General features: G+C 42.3%; 1 protein-coding gene across 2 annotated transcripts in view; it reads left to right on the forward strand.

Moving 5' to 3' along the window:
- The window catches only part of Lama4 (laminin subunit alpha 4), a 153352-nt gene that overhangs the window by 73415 nt on the left and 59604 nt on the right, over window positions 1–20333 (forward strand). For both annotated transcript variants that reach the window (XM_045154001.1, XM_045154002.1), the window contains exons 8-11: window positions 465–575; window positions 8077–8188; window positions 11772–11939; window positions 14318–14511. In XM_045154001.1, coding sequence (XP_045009936.1) covers window positions 465–575; window positions 8077–8188; window positions 11772–11939; window positions 14318–14511 — 585 coding nt within the window. The remainder of the gene's footprint in view (window positions 1–464; window positions 576–8076; window positions 8189–11771; window positions 11940–14317; window positions 14512–20333) is intronic.

A 20333-nucleotide genomic window follows, 5' to 3' on the forward strand; every position in this document is an offset into this window, starting at 1 on the left:
TAGACCAAACTCCTTGAAAATGCAAAAAAAGCGGGGGGGGGGGGGGCAAGTGGCTCAAAATAATTTGTTGTCTTTACACCGAAAAGAGGAAAGTGTGATTCTAAACTTTTCACTAATTCTGTGGTCCATCAATTCCTCCAAGGCCTGACCAGACTAGAATGTGCCATTCTCCCAACACCAGCACTTGCCTAATTATACCTTTGTGCCAGCTGGGAGAAGGTGCCCCTTCCCTGTGGCCAGCCCAGCACCTAGCCAGAGTCTCTGAACTATTGAGTGGAACTTACAGCCTTCTAGCCCTGGGAGCATTGGTCCTCTTCTGCAAACCCATCCTGACTAGCAGCCTGTGGACCTGCTGTTGAGAACAGCCGTCACAATCCAAATCACCTGGCAGGGAATCATGCATATATGCTTTAAAACCTAGTATGCACATCTACTGATAGTTCCTGAATTTTTTTTTTCCACAGACAAGATTGTCAGAAAGAGAAAACCAGTATGTGCTGAGGAAGATACAGATCAGCACCGCAGAGAACACAATGCGAAGCCTGGTCTCTGATATGGAGGAGCTAGCTGCAAAGGTATGTGTTCAGATCCAGGGCCTGCCTTCAGGGAAAGGGCTTAATGCTGTGAACCTGGCTAATCACAAAGGACTGAGATAAACAAAGTCCAGAAAAAAAATTCTACGACCTGTGCATGTTAAAATGAATTGGTGGTGCACGCCTTTAATCTGCACACTTCGGAGGCAAAGGCAGGAGGATCACAGTGAGTTCAAGGCCAGCCTGAGACTACATAGTGAATTCCAGGTCAGACTGGGTTACAGCAAGACCCTACCTCAAAAAAAAACAAAACAAACCCAAAACCATGAATAAATACATAATGAATCAAATCCAGAGCCACCAAGAGCTAACACTGACTTCCCAATTTGGTTGGTTTCACTAAAAATGGAGCTTACAGGAAACTAGCTTTCTGTGTACTGACTGTGTATTCTGTGTATTGGTCAGTACAGTTGACATATGCTTCAAGTCATGTGATCATCAGCTGCTTGACTTAGCATTTTACAGGTAAGAGCTATGGTGTTTTCAGAAATATACTTTATTATATGTCATATGCAGTTTAAAGTTTGCTGGAGAAGCATTAAATGCTAAAGGGGAAAAATTGTGCTGAAAAGGCAGTTTTACAAGCTGGAGACACAAGGTGAAGAAAGGAGATGAGATAGGAGGAGAGGAAAGAAAAGAAAAGAAAAGGTTTAGAACAGGTTTTTTTTTTTTTTTTTTTTTTTTTTTTTTTTTTTTTTTGGTTTTTCAAGATAAGGTCTCACTCTCTCACTCTGGCTCAGGCTGACCTGGATTCCACTATGTAGTCTCAGGGTGGCCTCAAACTCACAGTGACCCTCCAACCTCTCCTCCCAAGGGCTGGGATGAAAGTGCACCACCAACACCAAGCCCTGCTTAAAACAGTTTTGATTTTCATACATCTCTACCGGCGCTGGCCCACGTTCTCTGGGACTACAGCTCTTGGACACTGGTGTTTGACCCAATAAATTGCCAAAGCTCTTTACAAAGCAATTCTTACTTTACTTAAAAAATAATAATAAAACAGAGCTAGAGGAGTAGCTCAATGGTAGAGCACTTAACTTGGCATGCCAAGTTTTTTAAACTAAAAAAAAATAAGGGATTAAAATAATTCTGGTATTCTCTTTTGAACTGAGATCCATTCTTCGAGATCTTTTATGAGCTTATGCTTCTAAAAGTGAAAACCACTCTAATTGTACCCTTGGAAGATTCGCCTACTTTAAAATGTACACAAATATTATGACCCTTCCTCCTGTGCAGCGGCACATAGTAACCCAAATCTCTTAAACTTCACAAGAAACACCATGAAAGAAATGAAAATGATCTTGGGAAGCACTCGTGATTGTAGTTCACTGGGGTGTCATGGCTGGAGTTTGTCAAGTGCCCCAGGTCTTGCGGACATTTCCTGTCACGTTGGCTCCTCCCCGCGTCTGTCAGTTAAAAGTAGGGTTTCAGAGAACGTCAGTCCAGCAAGACTAGAAGTGACAGCTCAGTAGAAGAGGCTCCCACTCTAGAGCAGGCTGTTGACACAGCTACCAGAACTTTCACCGAGCTGTTGTCACTGATTCTTTCCTCTCCGCTGTTTATTGTTCCCCACTTTCATCTACACCTAGTGAAACCAACACCTGACTCTAACAGTCTCCATGCTTCAAGATTTCAAAACCTAATGCCTAGAAGGCATCCTGGTGATTTCTCAAGCATCCTTAATCTAGAAAAGCCATGGTGCATACTTTTTAAATATTTATTTTCGGGGCTGGAGAGATGGCTTAGCGGTTAAGTGCTTGCCTGTGAAGCCTAAGTTCGAGGCTCGATTCCCCAGGTCCCACGTAAGCCAGATGTACAAGGGGGCGCATGCATCTGGAATTCATTTGCAGTGGCTGGAGGCCCTGGCACGCCCATTCTCTATCTATCTGCTTCTTTCTCTGTCGGTCGCTTTCAAATAAATAAATAAAAATAAAACAAAAAATAAATAAAAATATTTATTTATTGGGCTGAAAAGATGGTTCAGCAGTTAAGGCACTTGTCTACAAGGCCAAAGGACCTAGGTTTGATTCCTCAGGATAAGGATGCAGAGGGTGGTACGTGCATCGGGAGTTCCTTTGCAGCCACTAGAGGCCCTGATTGTGCCCATTCTCTCTCTCACAAATAAATAGATAATAATAAATTAATAAATAAAGTATTTTAGCTGAGCATGGTGGCACACCCCTTTAGTCCCAGCACTTGGGAGCAGAAGTAGGAGGATTGCCATGAGTTCATGACCACCCTGAGACTACATAGTGAATTCCAGGTCAGCCTGATGTAGAGTGAGACCCTACCTTGGAAAACCAAAAAAAAAAAAAAAAAATTATATATATATATATATATGTGTGTGTGTGTGTGTGTGTGTGTGTGTGTGTGTGTGTGTACAAGCAGAGAGAGAAAAAGAGAGAGAGAGAGAGAGAGAGGAAAAAGACCGAGAGAATAGGTGCACCAGGGCCTCCAGCTGCTACAAACCAACTCTATATACATGTCCCACATTGTGCATCTGACTTTACATGGGTACTAGGGGAATTGAACCTGGGTCCTTTGGTTTTGCAGGCAAGTGCCTTAACCATGGTTGATTCTTACAAGGAAGTAAGGACAATTTTGCCTTAGAAATGATCCTATTAAGAGAGTAATGAATTTTTAGCTTTAAGTAGAGTGAAAAATTCCATTGTATAGTCCCACAGTGATAAAGATCACACTAATGTGATCTGAATTTGACAAGCAATGTCTGTGTGCATTTTGTGTCCCCTGGGCCCACGAATTCTGGATCTTACAGATCATATCTATTTCAAGTTACTAAGTTTGCTTCTTTTGTTTTTGCCAACATCTACATCCAAGTCCTCCAGGTGCCACTTGAAAATCCTTACCATTTGCTACCCACGCATCGGACTTCATAAAGAATTCAAAAGGTGTCCTTAATGCCACTGCCAATCACATTTGTAAGGAAAGTATGCAATTCCTATTGTCACCTGCTCCCCAAACCACCATACTCAAGGTAGAGTGGCGCTGGGCTTCAGGCAGAGGCGGAAATGGAAGCTCTCTCCCAGACTCGGTGTTCTTCCTAGACTGGGTCTGTCTGGATCTGGAAGGTCCGCAGAGCCCACCTATGAGTGTGACTTACGAGGTGCTACACCACACCCTCTAACTCTCCCTCTCCTGCATCTGTTACTTCCCTAGTCCTTCGGCCATGCATGATCCCCTGCATATGAGCTCATGCAAAGATACAATGTATGTAACAGTTACTCTGCCAGGAGCTCAGAGCCCTGAAGTGAAAAAGGCCCTGCTCTTGAGATGCTTACAGTCTGGTAGGAAAGAGATACATTCTACAAAATGACACACTGTTTGGTATTGGGGATCTGTTTCAGGCTAAAGGGTGACTAGAGAATAACTAGTGGATTCTTTCCAATAGGAAAGGCTTCCCCAAAGAAGGTGACTATGGGCTTGTGCACTTAGAATAACTTGGAGTTCATCAAAGGACTTCCAATCAAGTGGAATGTGCCACAATGCAAAGGATGTGAACATGGCATATTCTTGTTACTGTAAGAATTTTGACCTTGGTCTAGTAGAATATTTAATTGCAAGGCCAAATAGCAAGATATCCCAACTGAAAGTTGCGGGGGGATAGATCATGAGGACTTACCCAGAATGCTCAGGGGCTAGATCATGATGACTCTTACCCAGAATGCTCAGGAATATGTGGCTCTCAACTATGGGAGTCACTAAACATATACCCAGAAGAGCTGACTGGATTTGCCTTTCAGAAACATTCCTCTACAATATGGGTGACAGACTAGCCAGTGAAGACTGAGGACTGGGATGCAGTTGGGAGCCTGCCACTTAGACATGGCAAAGGATGGGGTGGCTGCTACTGTGCCTTCACTTGAAGAGGATTTGCAGTGCGCAGGAATGAGGTGACACTGTGGATTTGTAAGGAGAGGAAGAGGAGCAAGAGGGCCAATGGAATAAAATAGGCTTTGTGACCATCGTTAGTGACGAGGATAAAGTGGGAAGTTTTTTCTGGAAGAAATTGCTAAGACTAAAAATGCAGAGTGGGTTACTCTTACTTTAAGAGTGAAGGATCTTTTGACTCTCAAAACCAACAATTAGAGATGAATCTCTGCAGATTGGGATAGATTTGGGATGCACAGGGATTTGGACATCATTAATATTTCAGAGGAAGGTAGACCCGCAGAAGCAGACATCACCATTCATCACCTAGTCAGTCCAGGACTGACTTCATTTCCATTTATGTCCCAGAATAATAACCTCCCCTTTCAATCACAAAAGAATTCTGATTTCATAAAATATGTGCTAATTCTCCTCACTTAATCCAGTTGAGGTTTTTGGTTATGCACCATATAACTCTAAAATCCTTGCTTTTGTACCAAATTAAGTACAAAAAGACTTCACTGGTAAGTGAACAAATAATTAATCCTTTGTAATAATGAAAGGCATCAACCAGTTTATATTTATGAGGTAATCTTTAACTGTAGCTTTTTGTGTGTGTGTGTGTGTGAACATATTTTATTTGTTTTCATATATGTGCATATAAAAATGGGGTTTGTAGGGGCTGGAGAGATGGCTCAGCAGTTCAAGGCATGTGATTACAAAGCATGACAGCCTGAGTTCAATTCCTTGGTACCCACATAAAGTAGATGCACAAAGTGGCACATGCATCTGGAGTTCATTTGCAGTGGCAGGAGGCCCTGACACATGTGACCACTCTCTCTCTCTCTCCCTCCCTTTCTCTCTCTCTCTCCTCTTTCTGCCTTTTTCTCTCTGCCTATCTTTCTCTCAAATAAATAAATAAAATATTTTAATGTTGTTTGTAATTTTATTTTCATTTTTTTAATTTAATTTAATTTATTAGTTTTCTTTTCAGTAAATACAGGCAGTTTGGTACCATTATTTAGGCTCATCTGTGATCTACCCCCTCCCATTAGACCCTCCTTGTTAATGAAAATGGGTCGTGCATTGTGGAGTTAGCCCCCAGTTATTGGTATGATAAATGTCACATGTTGGGTCATGATTTGCAGAGACATTTATCAAACCAATAACTGTAGCTTTTAAAATTATTGTTTTATTTATTTGCAAAGAGAGACAACAGAGAAAGAGAGAGATAGACAATGAGAATGAATGGACTTGGGGCACCAGGGCCTTTAGTTCTTGCAAATGAACTCCAGATGCATGTGCCACTCTGTGTGTCTGGCTTTACATGGGCACTGGAGAATCAGACCCAGGTCGTTAGGCTTGGCAGTCATGTACCTTACCTAACCACTGAGCCATCACTGCAGCCCAACTGTAGCTTTTATTAAAGGAATGCATACTTCTTTTTCTATGCCCACATCATTATATTCTTTCATGAACAAAGCTACAGAAAAACTTAAACATTCAAATAAGATAGTCCCTCATATTGTATTATACCTAGTATTTTTAGCAATTGAAACTAATAAATGTTGATCTTTGTTACTTATTAGATCTATTTTCTCCATATATTTATACATACAGGTAGCTATGCATCTATATCTATCCATCTGTGTCTTACATCGCCCTCTGGTGGTTATCAGATAGCAGTTTTCTTATAGGTGTGGCATCCTAGCCTACCTTTTTCCTCCTTTCAGTTCCCATGTCAAAAATAAGTATGACAAGGGGCTGGAGGGATGGCTTAGCGTTAAGGTGCCTGCCTGCAAAGCCATAGGACTCAGGTTCGATTCCCCAGGATCCACATAAGCCAGATGCACAAGGAGCCGCATGCATCTGGAGTTCATTTGCAATGGCTAGAGGCCCTGGCATGCTCTCTCTCTCTCTGTCTCTCTTTCTTAAAAAAAAATAAATATTAAAAAGCATGACAAATATATATACAGAGAAATACCAATGGACCATTCCTTTGAAGGATTAAGTCAAAGTAAAAAATATGTGTTGTGTTTGTAAATACAACTCTGCTTATATATGATCACATATGAGTTTGTTGAAACAATTTAACATATTATATGCTTGTATATGTGTGTGTCCACATGTTTAAAAAGCAGTGAAAGGTGGTATCAAGGCTTATGCTTCATTTTATTTTATGAATCATCTAATTTTAAAATGATCGTGGATACTGTTTCTCCATGAGGTACTAGAATAAGCTGAGAAGGCTGGAATTGGGTGGGAGAAGGAATGAGGTGGCTGGGAAGACAGGGCCCACTGAGGGAAGTTAAGACTTGTCAAGGGACTGACGAACACATAGGCTCTGCATGGGGGGTTCCCGACTCCAGCAGCCCTGCTTTGCATGTGGAGGATGACTGACTTGCTGACAAAAGACCTCTAGACATGTGTTTGCCACCATACCATTCTCTTCCCTGACCATCATAGAGAACTGCTTGCTGGGTTATACCTGGAAAGAATGAAATCGTTCCGGTTGAGATCATGCCACAGTTCTCTAGGTATAACACAGCGTGGCAGGAGATAAGATTGGTCCAGCTACCTCCGCATACCTGGAAGAACTGCTTGGAGGTCTCCCAGCCCTCCACGTGGCAGGCCAGCCTGTGACCACATGGTCATCACAGTACTTGGTTGAAGAGCTGAACCAAGGACACAGACAAGGCCAGCAGGCACTTATCAATGCCAGGCTGAATAACCTCCCCCTAACTATTGCTCAGCAGTCCTTCTTTCTAATGCCAAAACGAAGTACACATCCCCCATGCTGCTTACACAAGGCAATGTCCTGGCCTTGAACTATGACCATGCCTTTAGATCAGCTCCTGCCCTTGGCCACATCCTGAGACACACACATGTGATACACGTTCCCATCCTTCCAAAGCCACAGGGCAGTTGGGATTTAATCTCAACCCATACGATGCAGGAGCTCTGAGTAGAAGCTCCATATTAAGAAGCATTCACCCCCTGGGTGAACGTTTATTCACTCCATGCCACATCTGGCTGAGAGTTAATTTGGACCCGAATAGCATCAGCACCGCCAGGCAATGGGATGGAGCTCTGACAGCAGCTGTTAGCCCAGTGAGGGCCATGTCCAGCCTTTTGCTTCAGCAGTCGCTGGACCACCCAGGAGCCACTGGATACATGGACCATTTGGAGATCCCCTTCTTTCTAGATAATTTCCTCTCTAAAGGTTTAACTCTCCAGGCGCGGGTGAGCAGTGTCAAAGTGATCCACAAACATGGGCCGTTTCCTAGTCTGGCATCTTGAGAGACAATAAAAATTCATGTGATAGATGACATATGACAGGTGGCGTGTTTGAACTGAGCTGTGACTTATGGCCTAGGTTTAGCATCTGATTTTACAGTGTTCTAGAATTCTGGAACGGGTCATCACTCATCCTTCATGCATGACTTCTGGGACTTTTCTTTGTGTTACAGAACTTTCACGCGCCAGGAAAATTTATGTTTGTGAAATGAATTCGTTATGCCTCCCCACCCCTACATGCACACACACAGCATTCCTTCCTCATAAACTTAACCGTGTCCATTCGCATTATTTGTAGGGAAGCCAAGCCTCAAGAAAGGGGCAGCTGGTTCAGAAGGAAAGCATGGATACCATCGACCATGCAACTGAGCTTGTGGAGCAAGCCCACGACATGAGAGAGAAAATCCAAGGTAAACATCTTCACTTCTGATTACCTTCATGTCAAGGAGACATACACTGTCTCATAACAATAAAATAATGACTATTATCGGTGATTTATGTGTCAGAAATATGTTCTAAGTGTTATAAGTTTCTCTTTTATACATATTTAAAATATTTTCTTTATTTGCAAGCAAAGAGAGAGAACGAGTGAGTATGGGCACACCAGAGCCTCTTGCCACTACGGACGAACTCCAAAGACATGTGTCACTTTGTGTATCTGGCTATATGTGGATGCTAGGGAATGAAACTGGGGCTGTCAGGCTTTGTAGTCAAATGCCTTTTACCACTGAGCAATCTCCCTAGCCCCTGTTACAGGTTTTTTTCATAGGTAAGGGGTTCAAGTTTATCAGGGATTTCTGAACACTCATTCCTACTTATTACCTGTTGATGTTTCAGAATAACTGTAGGAAATCATTGCCTTTTTAGGCATTTCGCTGAAGCTTAATGCTAGGATACCTTTCCAACAGTGGAATCACATGGTATGGTATGTGAATGAAAGAGTTTAGTAGCTATCACATATCAATTCAGTTGCTTGTGACCAAAACTAGGCCTTTAGGGTGGTAATAAGCAATCCAAATAGCGATCAGCAGTTTCTGAAGTCCGAGGCTGACAAGTGCTCAGCTCTGCAACCCAGAAGGAGAGGGCAGAGGGGCTGTGTGAGATTTCTTTGCCCTAAAGCAGCGTGACAGAGTCTGCCTTACCCCCCAGAGTTTATTCATCTGGGCACCAGCCTACCCATGCCCAGAAAGCTGTCTTCAATTTCCTAACAGAAGTAGATGCATCTGTTCGAGAATAAAGAGACTTTTCTTGGATTAGAGTCTGCTAAGCTCTAGTATTTCTGTTTCCATAGTTGCTTTTTTTTTTATTATGCTACATATTAAGGGTTTGATGACAACACCAACTGCATCTGGGGGTGCAATGACAGTAAAGGGACCCAGAGTGAGAGATTCATATCTTTACACTGAGGTATCTGGAGTGGATTCCAGGCAAAAGGGACATATAAAGCCAAGATGAATCATTTGCTGCATTTCCTTTGGCACCTATAAGGCAAGGCAGAAACAAATGGCATGCATTTTTCAAAATGCCCCATCCCATCCTCACGAGTTCTTGTGTTTGCATTTACGGATAAAATATTCTTTTCCTAGAGCATTTTAGAGTCACTATTGATTTGTTCAAGCAGTGAGACGGAACCTAGAAGATTAGATGACCTCATCCAATTAAGAAGTAAATGCCCCTTTAGGCAGCAGATAAAGCCGGGACCCTACTAAGCCATTCAGAGAAAATAATACGTCTGCTATTTTATAAGCCAGATTTTGACTCTAAGGTGTTTTACTTGAAAAGAATCCAACCTTCCTGTTTGACCTTTCGTCATGGGAAAGGATGAAAAAAAATGTGAAAGAAATATAAGTGGGAAATAGTAACTTTTATCAGTTTTTAATCTTAAAAATAATGTATGAATAGTCTCCAAAGACCAAAGGCAAGAGTTTTAGGTCTTTGCCCTTAAAGCATTGTCTATATTTCTTTTTCCTAATCTATGCCAGACATAGTTATAAACAGCCCAAAATTGTGAAAATAATATTTGTATCAAAATAGCAAAGAATTCAATATTATGCATGATAGAATATAGAAAAAACTATGTTTAGGTTATTTAATATTAATGTTTAGTTTATTGAGTTAATATTTAGGCTCCGCTTAAAAATAAATGTTTAAAGCCTTGATAGTTGGTTTTTAGGATATCTTAATTTCCCTATATCTCTCTCAGTAATATTTATAGCATTAACCCTCCCCCATTTGTCTCCCTTCTTTCAGAGTTCAGGAATTCTGTACACACCAATAGTATCATTCCTCATTCCCCACCATCTCTAAAACAGCTGCCGGTGATCTTCAAGCTGTTGCCACATAAAATATGACCCCTTATCCACGTGTGATTTATGTGGCAGTGGGATATGTTTACCCATCTTATCTGGCCAACCACATAGACCGTGGTAAACTGTAAACACACATTTTCATTCTTCCTGAGCTTCCATAGGACAAGGGAACAGTTACAACCCTCTAAGAATGAGGGAGTGAGACACTGGCCAGCCTGTGGGCAGCTGGTGCTTATACAAGTTACCTCATGCCCCTGAGCTTCAGTGGTCCCTTGGCTTCTTAAACCATCCACCTGCAAACAGAGTTGGACAGAAAAACCAAAGACAAAAATGGTCCAGCCTTGAAAACTGTCACCACAGAAGGCAAATAAAGTTTTCAGCCGGGTGTAGTGGGGCATGCCTTTAATCCCAGCACTTGGGAGGCAGAGGTAGGAGGGTCGCCATGAGTTAGAGGCCACCCTGAGACTACATAATGAATTCCAGATCAGCCTGAGCTAAAGTGAGACCCTACCTTGGAAAACCAAAAAAAAAAAGAAAAGAAAGAAAGAAAGAAAGGAAATTCCCAAAAAAGGCTGGAGAGATGGCTTAGCAGTTAAGGTGCTTGCCTATGAAGCCTAAGGACCCAGAGTCGATTCCCCAGTACCACGTAAGCCAGATACACAAGGCAGCACATGTATCTGGAGTTCATTTGCAGTGGCTAGCAGCCTCGATGCTCCCATTCTCTTTCTTTCTCTCTACCTGCCTCTTTCTCTTTCTTAAAGAAATATAAATAAATTTAAAAACATTTTAAGTTCAAAAAAATTATGAGGGGTTGGGGAGATGATGCCGTGGTTAAGAGCACTTGCTGTGCAATCATTAGGACCTGAGTTCAATCCCCAGTAGCCACGTAAGTGTCAGGCGTAGCTGTGCACACGTGCAACCCAGCGCTGAGAGGCAGAGGTAGGAGGAATGCTGAGCCTTTCTGGTCAGGCAGCTCTGGCCTCCACAGAGTGTCTGCACCAGTACACACGCACACACCACATACCATACCACACACACCAAAATGAGTAAGTAAGGAAAAGAAAAGAAACTCTATAATCATTATAATGAAGGGCCCATTTAGACAATTATCAATATGATCTCATGTGACTCTGAGATTTGTTTTATTAAGTTATTGGCTAAAATGCAATTAATACCTCCAGTGCATCCCACATTTGACAACAAATACCTCTAAACATTTTCTCCAAGTTAAGCATTTTTATTCACACATGTGTGTCTGAGTGTGCTCATGTATGAGTGCATATGCACATGTGTGCACATTTGTGCATTGAGTGTAGAGACCAGAGGATAACCTCAGGTGTCCTACCTCAGGACACCTTTTTTTTTAGGCAGGGTCTCTCATTGATCTGGAGCTCACCATTAAGGGACACTTGACTAGCCAAAAAGCCCCAAGAATCAGCTTATCTCTGCCTCCTCAACACTGGTATTATTTATAAACACATGTCATCATGCTCAGCATTTTTACATGGGTTCTAGGGATCAAACTGAGGTCCTTGTGCTTTTGAGGCAAGCACTTTACTGACTGAGCTATCCTCCAGCTCCCCAAGTCAAGTATTTCTCTAAAAGGTTGACCAAAGACCTCAGATTCTTATGTCTTAAAATTTAGCATCCTCAAATCACTGCTCCTGTCTCATCTTCCCTTCAGAGATCAACCACAAAATGCTCTACTATGGGGAGAACCAGGAACTTGGCCCTGAAGAAATCACCCAGAAGCTGGTGTTGGCTCAGCAGATGCTCGAGGAGATTCGAAGCCGACCTCCCTTCCTCACGCAGCGGGAGCTCGTGGATGAGGAGGCCGACGAGGCCCATGAACGTAAGTCTTCCCTGCCTGCTTTGCGACTGACAAGAGACACCAAGCCGCAGGTGTCACGTGGTCAAGCAACTAAGTTTCAATCTTCAGAGCTGTGCAGAATTTACACACGGTACCATGGGATCATCCAGAACAAGAGACATTTTAGATCTAGTCCCAATTTTGAGCCTTTGAGAAATTGCAGAGATTCCACAGGGAATCTACAGACCATTTTACTTTTCCTGAGAAGAAGCAGGGACTTAGAAGTTGGTTAAAAAAAAAAAAAAATATATATATATATATATATATATATATATATATATATATATATGAGAAAATTGGCTAAAAGACTCCAATTCCCTTATCTATAGAAAGAGAAAATTTGTTGGAAATGCTAGTAATGTTCATGTTCAGAGGGCTCTGGAAGGTTTTAACAACATACAATAGGAACATTATTTCATTTCAAGGTAAATGTGGGCAGTAATCATAGTAGTATGATTGAACCCCCAACTTGGTCACTTTGTTGGTTATCAATTGCTATCTACCAAAATACCCGAAACATGTTCAGTTGAAACCAAAAACCATGTGTTTGTTCCTGATTCCGTGGGTAGGCTCTTCAAGCTGACTTCATCCTGTTCCATTCACCTCTGTTCTGTGTGGTGCAGACTAAGCGCCCTCACGTGTCTGAGGCTAGCTAGGAGACCAGGCCTCTCCTTCCTTGTGGAGTCCTACCCTAAAGATGCCAACTGGGGCTTTTGCATATGGCAGGGGAGCCTTTAAAGAGGGCAAGAATGGAAAGTGCACGGCTCTTCAGGCCCAAGCTTGAGACTTAACCATGTCACATCTACTCTGATAGCCAAAACCAGCACAGATTCAAAATATTAGGAAAGAGATTATGCTCTTGGTGAAAAGAGTTTCAAAGAATTAACATAATCAACAAAAGAAGTTACAGTTTTTCCTATTGTATTTCAGCTGTTGTTGATAATCACACAACACTGTTTCAATTTGTGGGTACCTCAAAAGTATAGCAGCTATTAGATCCGCCTCTAGGTCATGTTCTTGGCTGAAATGAGAAGAACATGTATTATGTTACCTTCTTGCTTATTATGTATTACAAATTTTATATATTTTGTCGTATGCATTTTAAAGCACCTATAAGAAGGAACCTGAAGGCTTCAATAGATTCTGAAGGAATCAATGAAAGTAAATGGCTAGCGGTCACACGTCATCTTCCCACATGTCCTCCAGCAACCTCTGCTAATGATTGCAGAGATCATAGAAGAAATTTGTTGGTTTAAATATAAGGCTTGTTCTGATAATATATAAACTCTTAGCATCAGAGACAACCAAAGAATTCCTGGCCCAGTTCTGAGCCAGGAAAGCTGGAACTGTGATGTCACATCCAGATGTTCCCAAATTCCTTGTCTATTTTGGAATTCAACAAGCTGTCCCCAGGGAAGGAAACCAGTTTCTCTCTCCTCCCTCTTTCCCTCCCTCCCTCCCTATTTCCATATAATGAATGCATTTTCAACTGCTTTCTTTATTCAATCATGAATTTGTGTCTTCTCCTCACGGTGATGAAAGGAAATTAAAACCTCAACAAGACATTGATATTCCTTGAAGAAAAATAAAATTAAGGCACATCATTCTCCCCAACACACACTCACGTGTAGACTTGCTGCTACATGCATAAGCCCATAGAGAACCTAATAATTCCACAGAGGACAGCCCTCAGTGGAATGGGAGAGGAAAAAGAGGGGAAGAAGACCAAGACATGATTTGTGCATACAGTAAAGTACATAATTGATAATAAAAATTAAGGTATATGACACATGTGCCTTTGGGCTGAGAATAAAGGACACATGCAAAGAGAATTTATGAATATTGTTTCATTGCCACTTAACCTTTATTCCACCCCAAAATCTCAGTTTGCATTTGACCTGAGCAGCTAACAGGAAACAGTGGACTGGAGAAAGTACAAAAAAAAAAAAAAAAAAAAAAAGAATAGTTATGAACATCATAACTTTTTGTCTATCAACTGACAAGAAAATTCTGGCTATTTCTAATAGTAAAAAAACATACTGTACCCAATTTTTACTAATAATCTGGGTAATGAAAAGCACAATGATATGGTTTCAACATGAAATATAATCTTTACGGGAACACTAGACCCCTCTTCTAAATGACTTGTCAAAGGGCTCCTACTTCCAACAAGATCACGTTTCTTCCTTCACATATAAAATGTGGGACTGTTTGTGTGAGCAGCAGTTTCAGTCTCAGTTGTTGAAGGCAGGACCTGAAAGTCTGGCCACTTAGTTAAATGCTGCAGGGTCGGGAGGAGGGGGGTGGCGTGGGTGGAAGTGGGAAGCCCACACCAAACTTCTGACTCCCTTATTTCCCAGTGCTGAGCCAGGCCGAGAACTGGCAACGGCTGCACAATGACACCCGTTCTTTGTTCCCCATCGTCCTGGAGCAGCTGGGTGACTACCATGCCAAGCTGTCCGACCTCCAGGAGTCACTCACCCAGGCCCTTGACCGCGTCAGGGATACTGAAGACATGAACAGGGCCACAGCCTCCAGGCAGCGGGACCACGAGGTACAGTGACAGTGGCTGTGAACGCACATCAGCCACAGATGATATGAATTACATGAAGATGGGGACAGTTGCCATAAAATATTTTTAATACTAATATAGTTAAATATTCACATTGTGAATATGATTGCACTTTTACTGCTGTGAATTACTAATGATCAAGTTGAATGGTGACAGTTGTTTGGTGCTCGCTTGGGGAGGAATTCCACTGTTCCAATGGTCACGTCCGGCCATCTGGCTCTGCTGCTGTTGTAGTGGGTGAAGGATCTCCTTTCTTATGGAAAACGTTTTTTTATATACTGAAAGCATCAGAACATCAACCACCCAGAATTATATGTTCGCATTAGGTGCACATTTTTGGAAAGGTGCATTATGGCATCATACATAAATCCACAGGCTTTGGCCAGCAGCTATAGAGATCAGGAATCCAGGTCATACCAATTCATGTGTATTAGTTACTTGACTCATTACTGTGACCAAATTCTGACAAGAAGCAGTTTAAGGAAAGAAGGAAGGGTTCACTTCTACTTAGAGTTCCAGGAAGTACAGCCCATCGTGGCAGCATGATGACAGGAACAGGATGCATCCATAAGCAGACAGAGAGAGAGGGCTGAGAGATGGCTCAGGGCTTAAAAGTACTTCCTTGCAAAGTCTGCTCATTCAGGTTCCATTCCCCAGCACCCATGAAAAGCCAGATATACAAAGTGGCACATGCATCTGGGGTTTCTTTACAGCAGCAAAAGACCCTAGTGCACCCAGTTCTCTCTCTGTGTCTCTCTCTCATCTCTTTCTCCTAGCAAATAAAAAATATTTTATAAGAAAAAGCAGGGCTGGAGAGATTGCTTAGTGGTTAAGGTGCTTGCCTGCAAAGCCTAAGGATCGACGTTCAACTCTCCAGATCCCACTTAAACCAGACACACAAAGGTGAGGCAAGCACAAGGTTGCACATGCCCACTAGGTGGCAAAGCATCTGGAGTTCTATTATAGTGATTAAGGCCCTGGCATGCCAGTTCTCTCTGTCTCCCTCTGTCTCTCTCTAAAATAAAATAATAATAAAATAAATAAATAATAAATACAAGAAAAAGCAGGAAACCAGAACTAAGGGCTCCAACCTATTGTGGAATTGCATGATTTTCATTTTGGGTCTTGAGACATCTGTCACAATGTATGACACAAACTTGCTGCTCAGTAAACATTTGGTGATTTGAGGAAAAATATGGAAGGACTTTCCAAATATGGTACTGTCATTTTCTCCAATTGTGCCCAGGTTTATTAAGGATATATTTGCAATTATAAGTAATAGTGCTGCAAATCAGCAAGCAAAGCCTACTGTCCTGGGTTCATTTCCCCAGTACCCACATAAAGCCAGGTGCACAAAGTGGTGCATTCATCTGGAGTTCATTTGCAATGGCAAGAGGCCCTATTGCACTTATTCTCTTTCTCTTTTTTTCTCTCTCTCCTTCCAAATAAATAATATTTTGAAAAACCTAAATGGCCTGGCATGGTGGCACATGCCTTTAATCCCAGCACTCAGGAGGCAGAGGTAGGAGGATCTCCATGAGTTTGAGGCCACCCTGAGACTACATAGCGAATTCCAGGTCAGCCTGGACCAGAGTGAAACCCTACCTTGGAAAAAAAAAAAACCCTAAATGATCTTCCTTTGTAAGATTTAAGCTCATATCTCTAACCTGTAGGATAATCCTGTTAGAAAAGGACTCCAAGCATTTATGTAAGATGGACTAGCATTGCAAACTCAAGCAAAATTTCTCATAGTTCACCTCAAATTGTGTTCAAAACTGAGAGCCCTGAGGGGAGTAGTGGATCTTCCAATCCTGTCCATTCCCTGACGGACAAGGACAAGTGCCAACAGGCAGGAGACCTCAGACTGTCCACTTAGCCATCAGAATTAAGGTTGCATTACAGAGAAAAAAAATAGGATTCATCATTACGAGGCCTGGCAAACTCTTGTGTGGCTCTCATTGCAGTGGGCACCAGTCAGCCTCATCGAGTTCTTTGTCCTGTGTTTAGATTTGCACCAGTCCTTTCCACATGCAAGTATGCTGTGTGCTAGTGTGCTCAGCTCTTCCATGGCTTATTTTTAGGACTTTATAATGCCCTTAGTAGGTAAGCATGATGCATGATGAACTGAGAACAATTATATGTACGAAGGTGTGCACCAGCTGATTCTCCAGGGCTTGGCAGATCTCAGTGGGTACGCATCTGGGCAGACGACTTTGTAAGGCTCATAACTAGTAAGTGGACAGTGTTGCCCATATGAACACACTTCTTCAGTTCTAAAAGTAAACATGCCAAAATAGCTCTTAATTAAACTGTTCTTAAGCACATTTTTTTAAAACCGTGTGCATGTGGATACCAGGAATTTGGCGTCTTCATGATTTTGAGCAGATGGTAGGCCTCCTTTTAGCTTTGTTAAACAAATCCTTCTACTGAGTACAGATGCGCAGGAAGAGAACAGCGAAGCACATGGCATTTCAAAGCCGGCAGTCCCGTGTCTTCCTCTTCCTAACTGTGCAGTTGGCATTAGACGGAGCCCTGCCCATTTTGCCCTGGTCCCCTTCCTCAGTGACTCTACCCCATCTCACTGCTTCCATTCTGGGGGAGATGTGCGGGCTGCATCCGCACCCCTGAGCCCACGACACATCTTTCTCGAGGGGGCGGGTGTCAGTCTGCAGTAGCCACATGGACACGCCCTGCTGCTGACACCTGCTAAAAATCCTTTGTTCCCATTACTTCTCCAAGCCTAATTCTTCATTCCTGTTGAAGCCACTCTGCTCCTTACTGAGTCCCAAGATTCAAGGTCAGCTGTCTTTCCTCAGTGTTCCTGTGAGCAGGAGTTAGCTCCTGCCCCCATGTCTCAGTCATTGACTGTTTGTTTTCTGCCTCGGACGGTGGCCTCTACCTCCTTCCCACTATGTTTGATGCTTATATTTCTACATTCTTGCATTTCAAAGAGGAATGTCACTCCATGGATGGACACAGTGAGGTTTGATGTATGCTTCTATCTTATAGGCAGAATACATTTTTAAAACCTTTTTTATTGAGAACTTTAATATATGAACATATTTCAAACTGGTCATATCCCCATCAGGTCAGACTGTCATGTCCCCTCTTCCCCAATCCCATTCCACTAAGGGCCCTCCTCAGCGGGGTTATTGGTAATCACTGTGGGGTCATGAATCAGTCAGTCTCTGTGATGGAGGGAGGAGGAGAAAATGTCTTAGAGTATACCTTCCCACCTTGTGGCTCTTACTGCCCCCCTACCTTCTGCAATGTTCCCTAAGCTTTGGAGGTGTGTTAGAAATCTCCTTGAGCTAGAGAGATGGCTTAGTGGTTAAGCACTTGCCTGTGAAACCTAAGGATACCAGTTCGAGGCTCAATTCCCCAAGACCCATGTTAGTCAGATGCACAAGGGGACACATGCGTCTGGAGTTCGTTTGCAGTGGCTGGAAGCCATGGCACGCCCATTCTCTCTCTCTCTCTCTCTCTCTCTCTCTCTATCTATCTTTCTGCCTCCTCTCTGTCTGTCGCTCTGTAAATAAAAATAAACAAAAAAAACAACAAAAAAGAAATCTCCTTTAGTGTTGAGCCCTCAGAAGCCTCTGTTTTTCTGCTTTGATGAGTTTTAAATCTCCTCAGTGTCTACAATGATCTCTCTGGAGGAGGTTCTCAGGCTGGCAGTGAGGGAGCTCTCAGATTTAATCCACCATTTCCTTTGTAATGTCTCATAGGCCCTGGAAGATGTGATAGAGATAGCTTGTCTCATGTCAACTTGCTTTTCTTGGCATTCTGATGGCTTTTGAATATCCTTGCTATTTTGTCCATCTGTAAAAAAAGGAGACACTCTAGTCAAGAGTAAGAGCAGTATGGATCAAAGGGAATAAACAGACACTTAGAAGACTTTTTTGACAGGCATAACTTCTCCTTTTGGCTAAAGAACATACCAGATTCTGTCCCAGTGAATGGGCTCCTGACCAATTAGAGAGCAGTCGATTACTCCATTACCTATGTGCCACCATTGCATTGGTGGGAACATATTTCCTGGATCGCTGATTCGGTAGCTTGCAAGATCCACTGCTTGTTCACACTGTCTGCGACCTTTACCCCCCAGCAGCTTGCACAGCACTTTCAAGCACTGTAAGACTAGCCAGCAGGGGACTGGCTTCCATCTCATTTCCAGCATGATCTCTTGATGTCCAGTGATCGCAGCCTGTGGCATCTTCGGCAGTAGCATTTTACCATGTAGTGCTGGTGTGTAACCAGCACTTGGCATCTATTATCTATGCTGCAGTTTAGGAGGCATCATTAATGGTTGGATGTGTAACTGTGTGTCATGTGTGTTTGTGTGCGTTTATGGGCATCGGGTACATATTTAGTCTAGTCCCACCAGATCATAAGCATCCAAAGGGTAGCACTCCTACTTTGCGTAAGTCATGTATTGCTAGCATCTAACATGCTCCCTTGCGTGTGTCGTCTTTCTTGATGAACAAATGAATACCCAAGGGCATAGAATATCCCCAGGTAACCCACACTTCAGTTTCATATATTGATTACTCTTGATTATAAATATTCTTCCCCTGTGAACTTGGACCTTCGAATTAGTAAACACTCTATTAACATTCTTTATCCTACTTTTATGTACTTGAATTCCATGAAACTTTAATTTCTTCCAACAGAATTTAAAACATTTATATAGAGCTCTTCTTATAGTGAATTGGTTTGCGTAGATCTGACCTTATGGGGATTTTATTTGGTGCTTTAGAACACAAACTCAAGAGTGTTGTTTTAATTTTCTGAGGATAAATTATACTGTTCCATTTTATTGAGTTGATTAAATAATTAAGTTGTTCTGGGGATCAAACCCATGGCTTTGCACATGCTAAGCAAGTGCCTTAGCCTTGAGCTACATCTCCAGCCCTCAATTTAAGAGTTTTAATTTCACATTTCACTATAAAACCTAACAAAATGGGTGAAAAAGAATAACACATAAAATTTCAGACTTTACACAAAACCCAAAAATACCCACATACTTTAAACACTGACATGGACAAAAAGTTCTCACACCCAGGTAATAGTTACACTATGTCGTCATCCTTTTCCCAACCCAAAGAATAATAGTATCATAAGAATTGGCACGCAAATGGACCAGAAGAGTCTATATTTTTAGTCTGTAGAAGTATTTTTTTTAAAGGCACTGTTTAGAGGGCTAGGCACGGTGGCACGGGCAAGAGTGAGGCCCTCCCTACCTCAAAAAGACAAGAAAAGAAAAAATGAGAGAGCACTGTTTAGGGCATCTCATAAACCACAGCTCTACCTTCCCAGGATTAGTTCCTCTGTTGGGATCAGGAATTATTTCTTTCGCTTTGCTTATGTGACATGGATATGAAAACCTGCAGTACATAGTGACACTTGTGTTACTTTCACCGTTATTCGTTCTTTAGATGTTCTTTTGCTCAAGTTGACCACCTTTCCACAGGAGTGTCTTTATCTGTTTCAAAGTTAACTTTCTTCCTCCCTCTCCAGTGCACTGTATGATGACTGGAGATCGTGCATTTGAAGCATGTCATTTTCCAGATACTGAAAATAAGCTGATTGTGTAGCTCTGGTGACACAGCTGTGACGTTTCTCTGACAGCCACCCAGTACAGGCTGTCATGGAAGGGGTCGGAATGTGGGCCTCATAAAAGAAAACCAGCACAGTGGCAGTTAAATAACGGTGCCCGTTTCACCACCACCACCACACACTGAACTATTGCTTTTGTGGAGAATTGTATAATGACCCCTCCTTAAGGATATAAGAATAATTGT

Source organism: Jaculus jaculus, chromosome 7 (assembly GCF_020740685.1).
Source record: "Jaculus jaculus isolate mJacJac1 chromosome 7, mJacJac1.mat.Y.cur, whole genome shotgun sequence".
Classification (NCBI taxonomy): Eukaryota; Metazoa; Chordata; class Mammalia; order Rodentia; family Dipodidae; genus Jaculus; species Jaculus jaculus.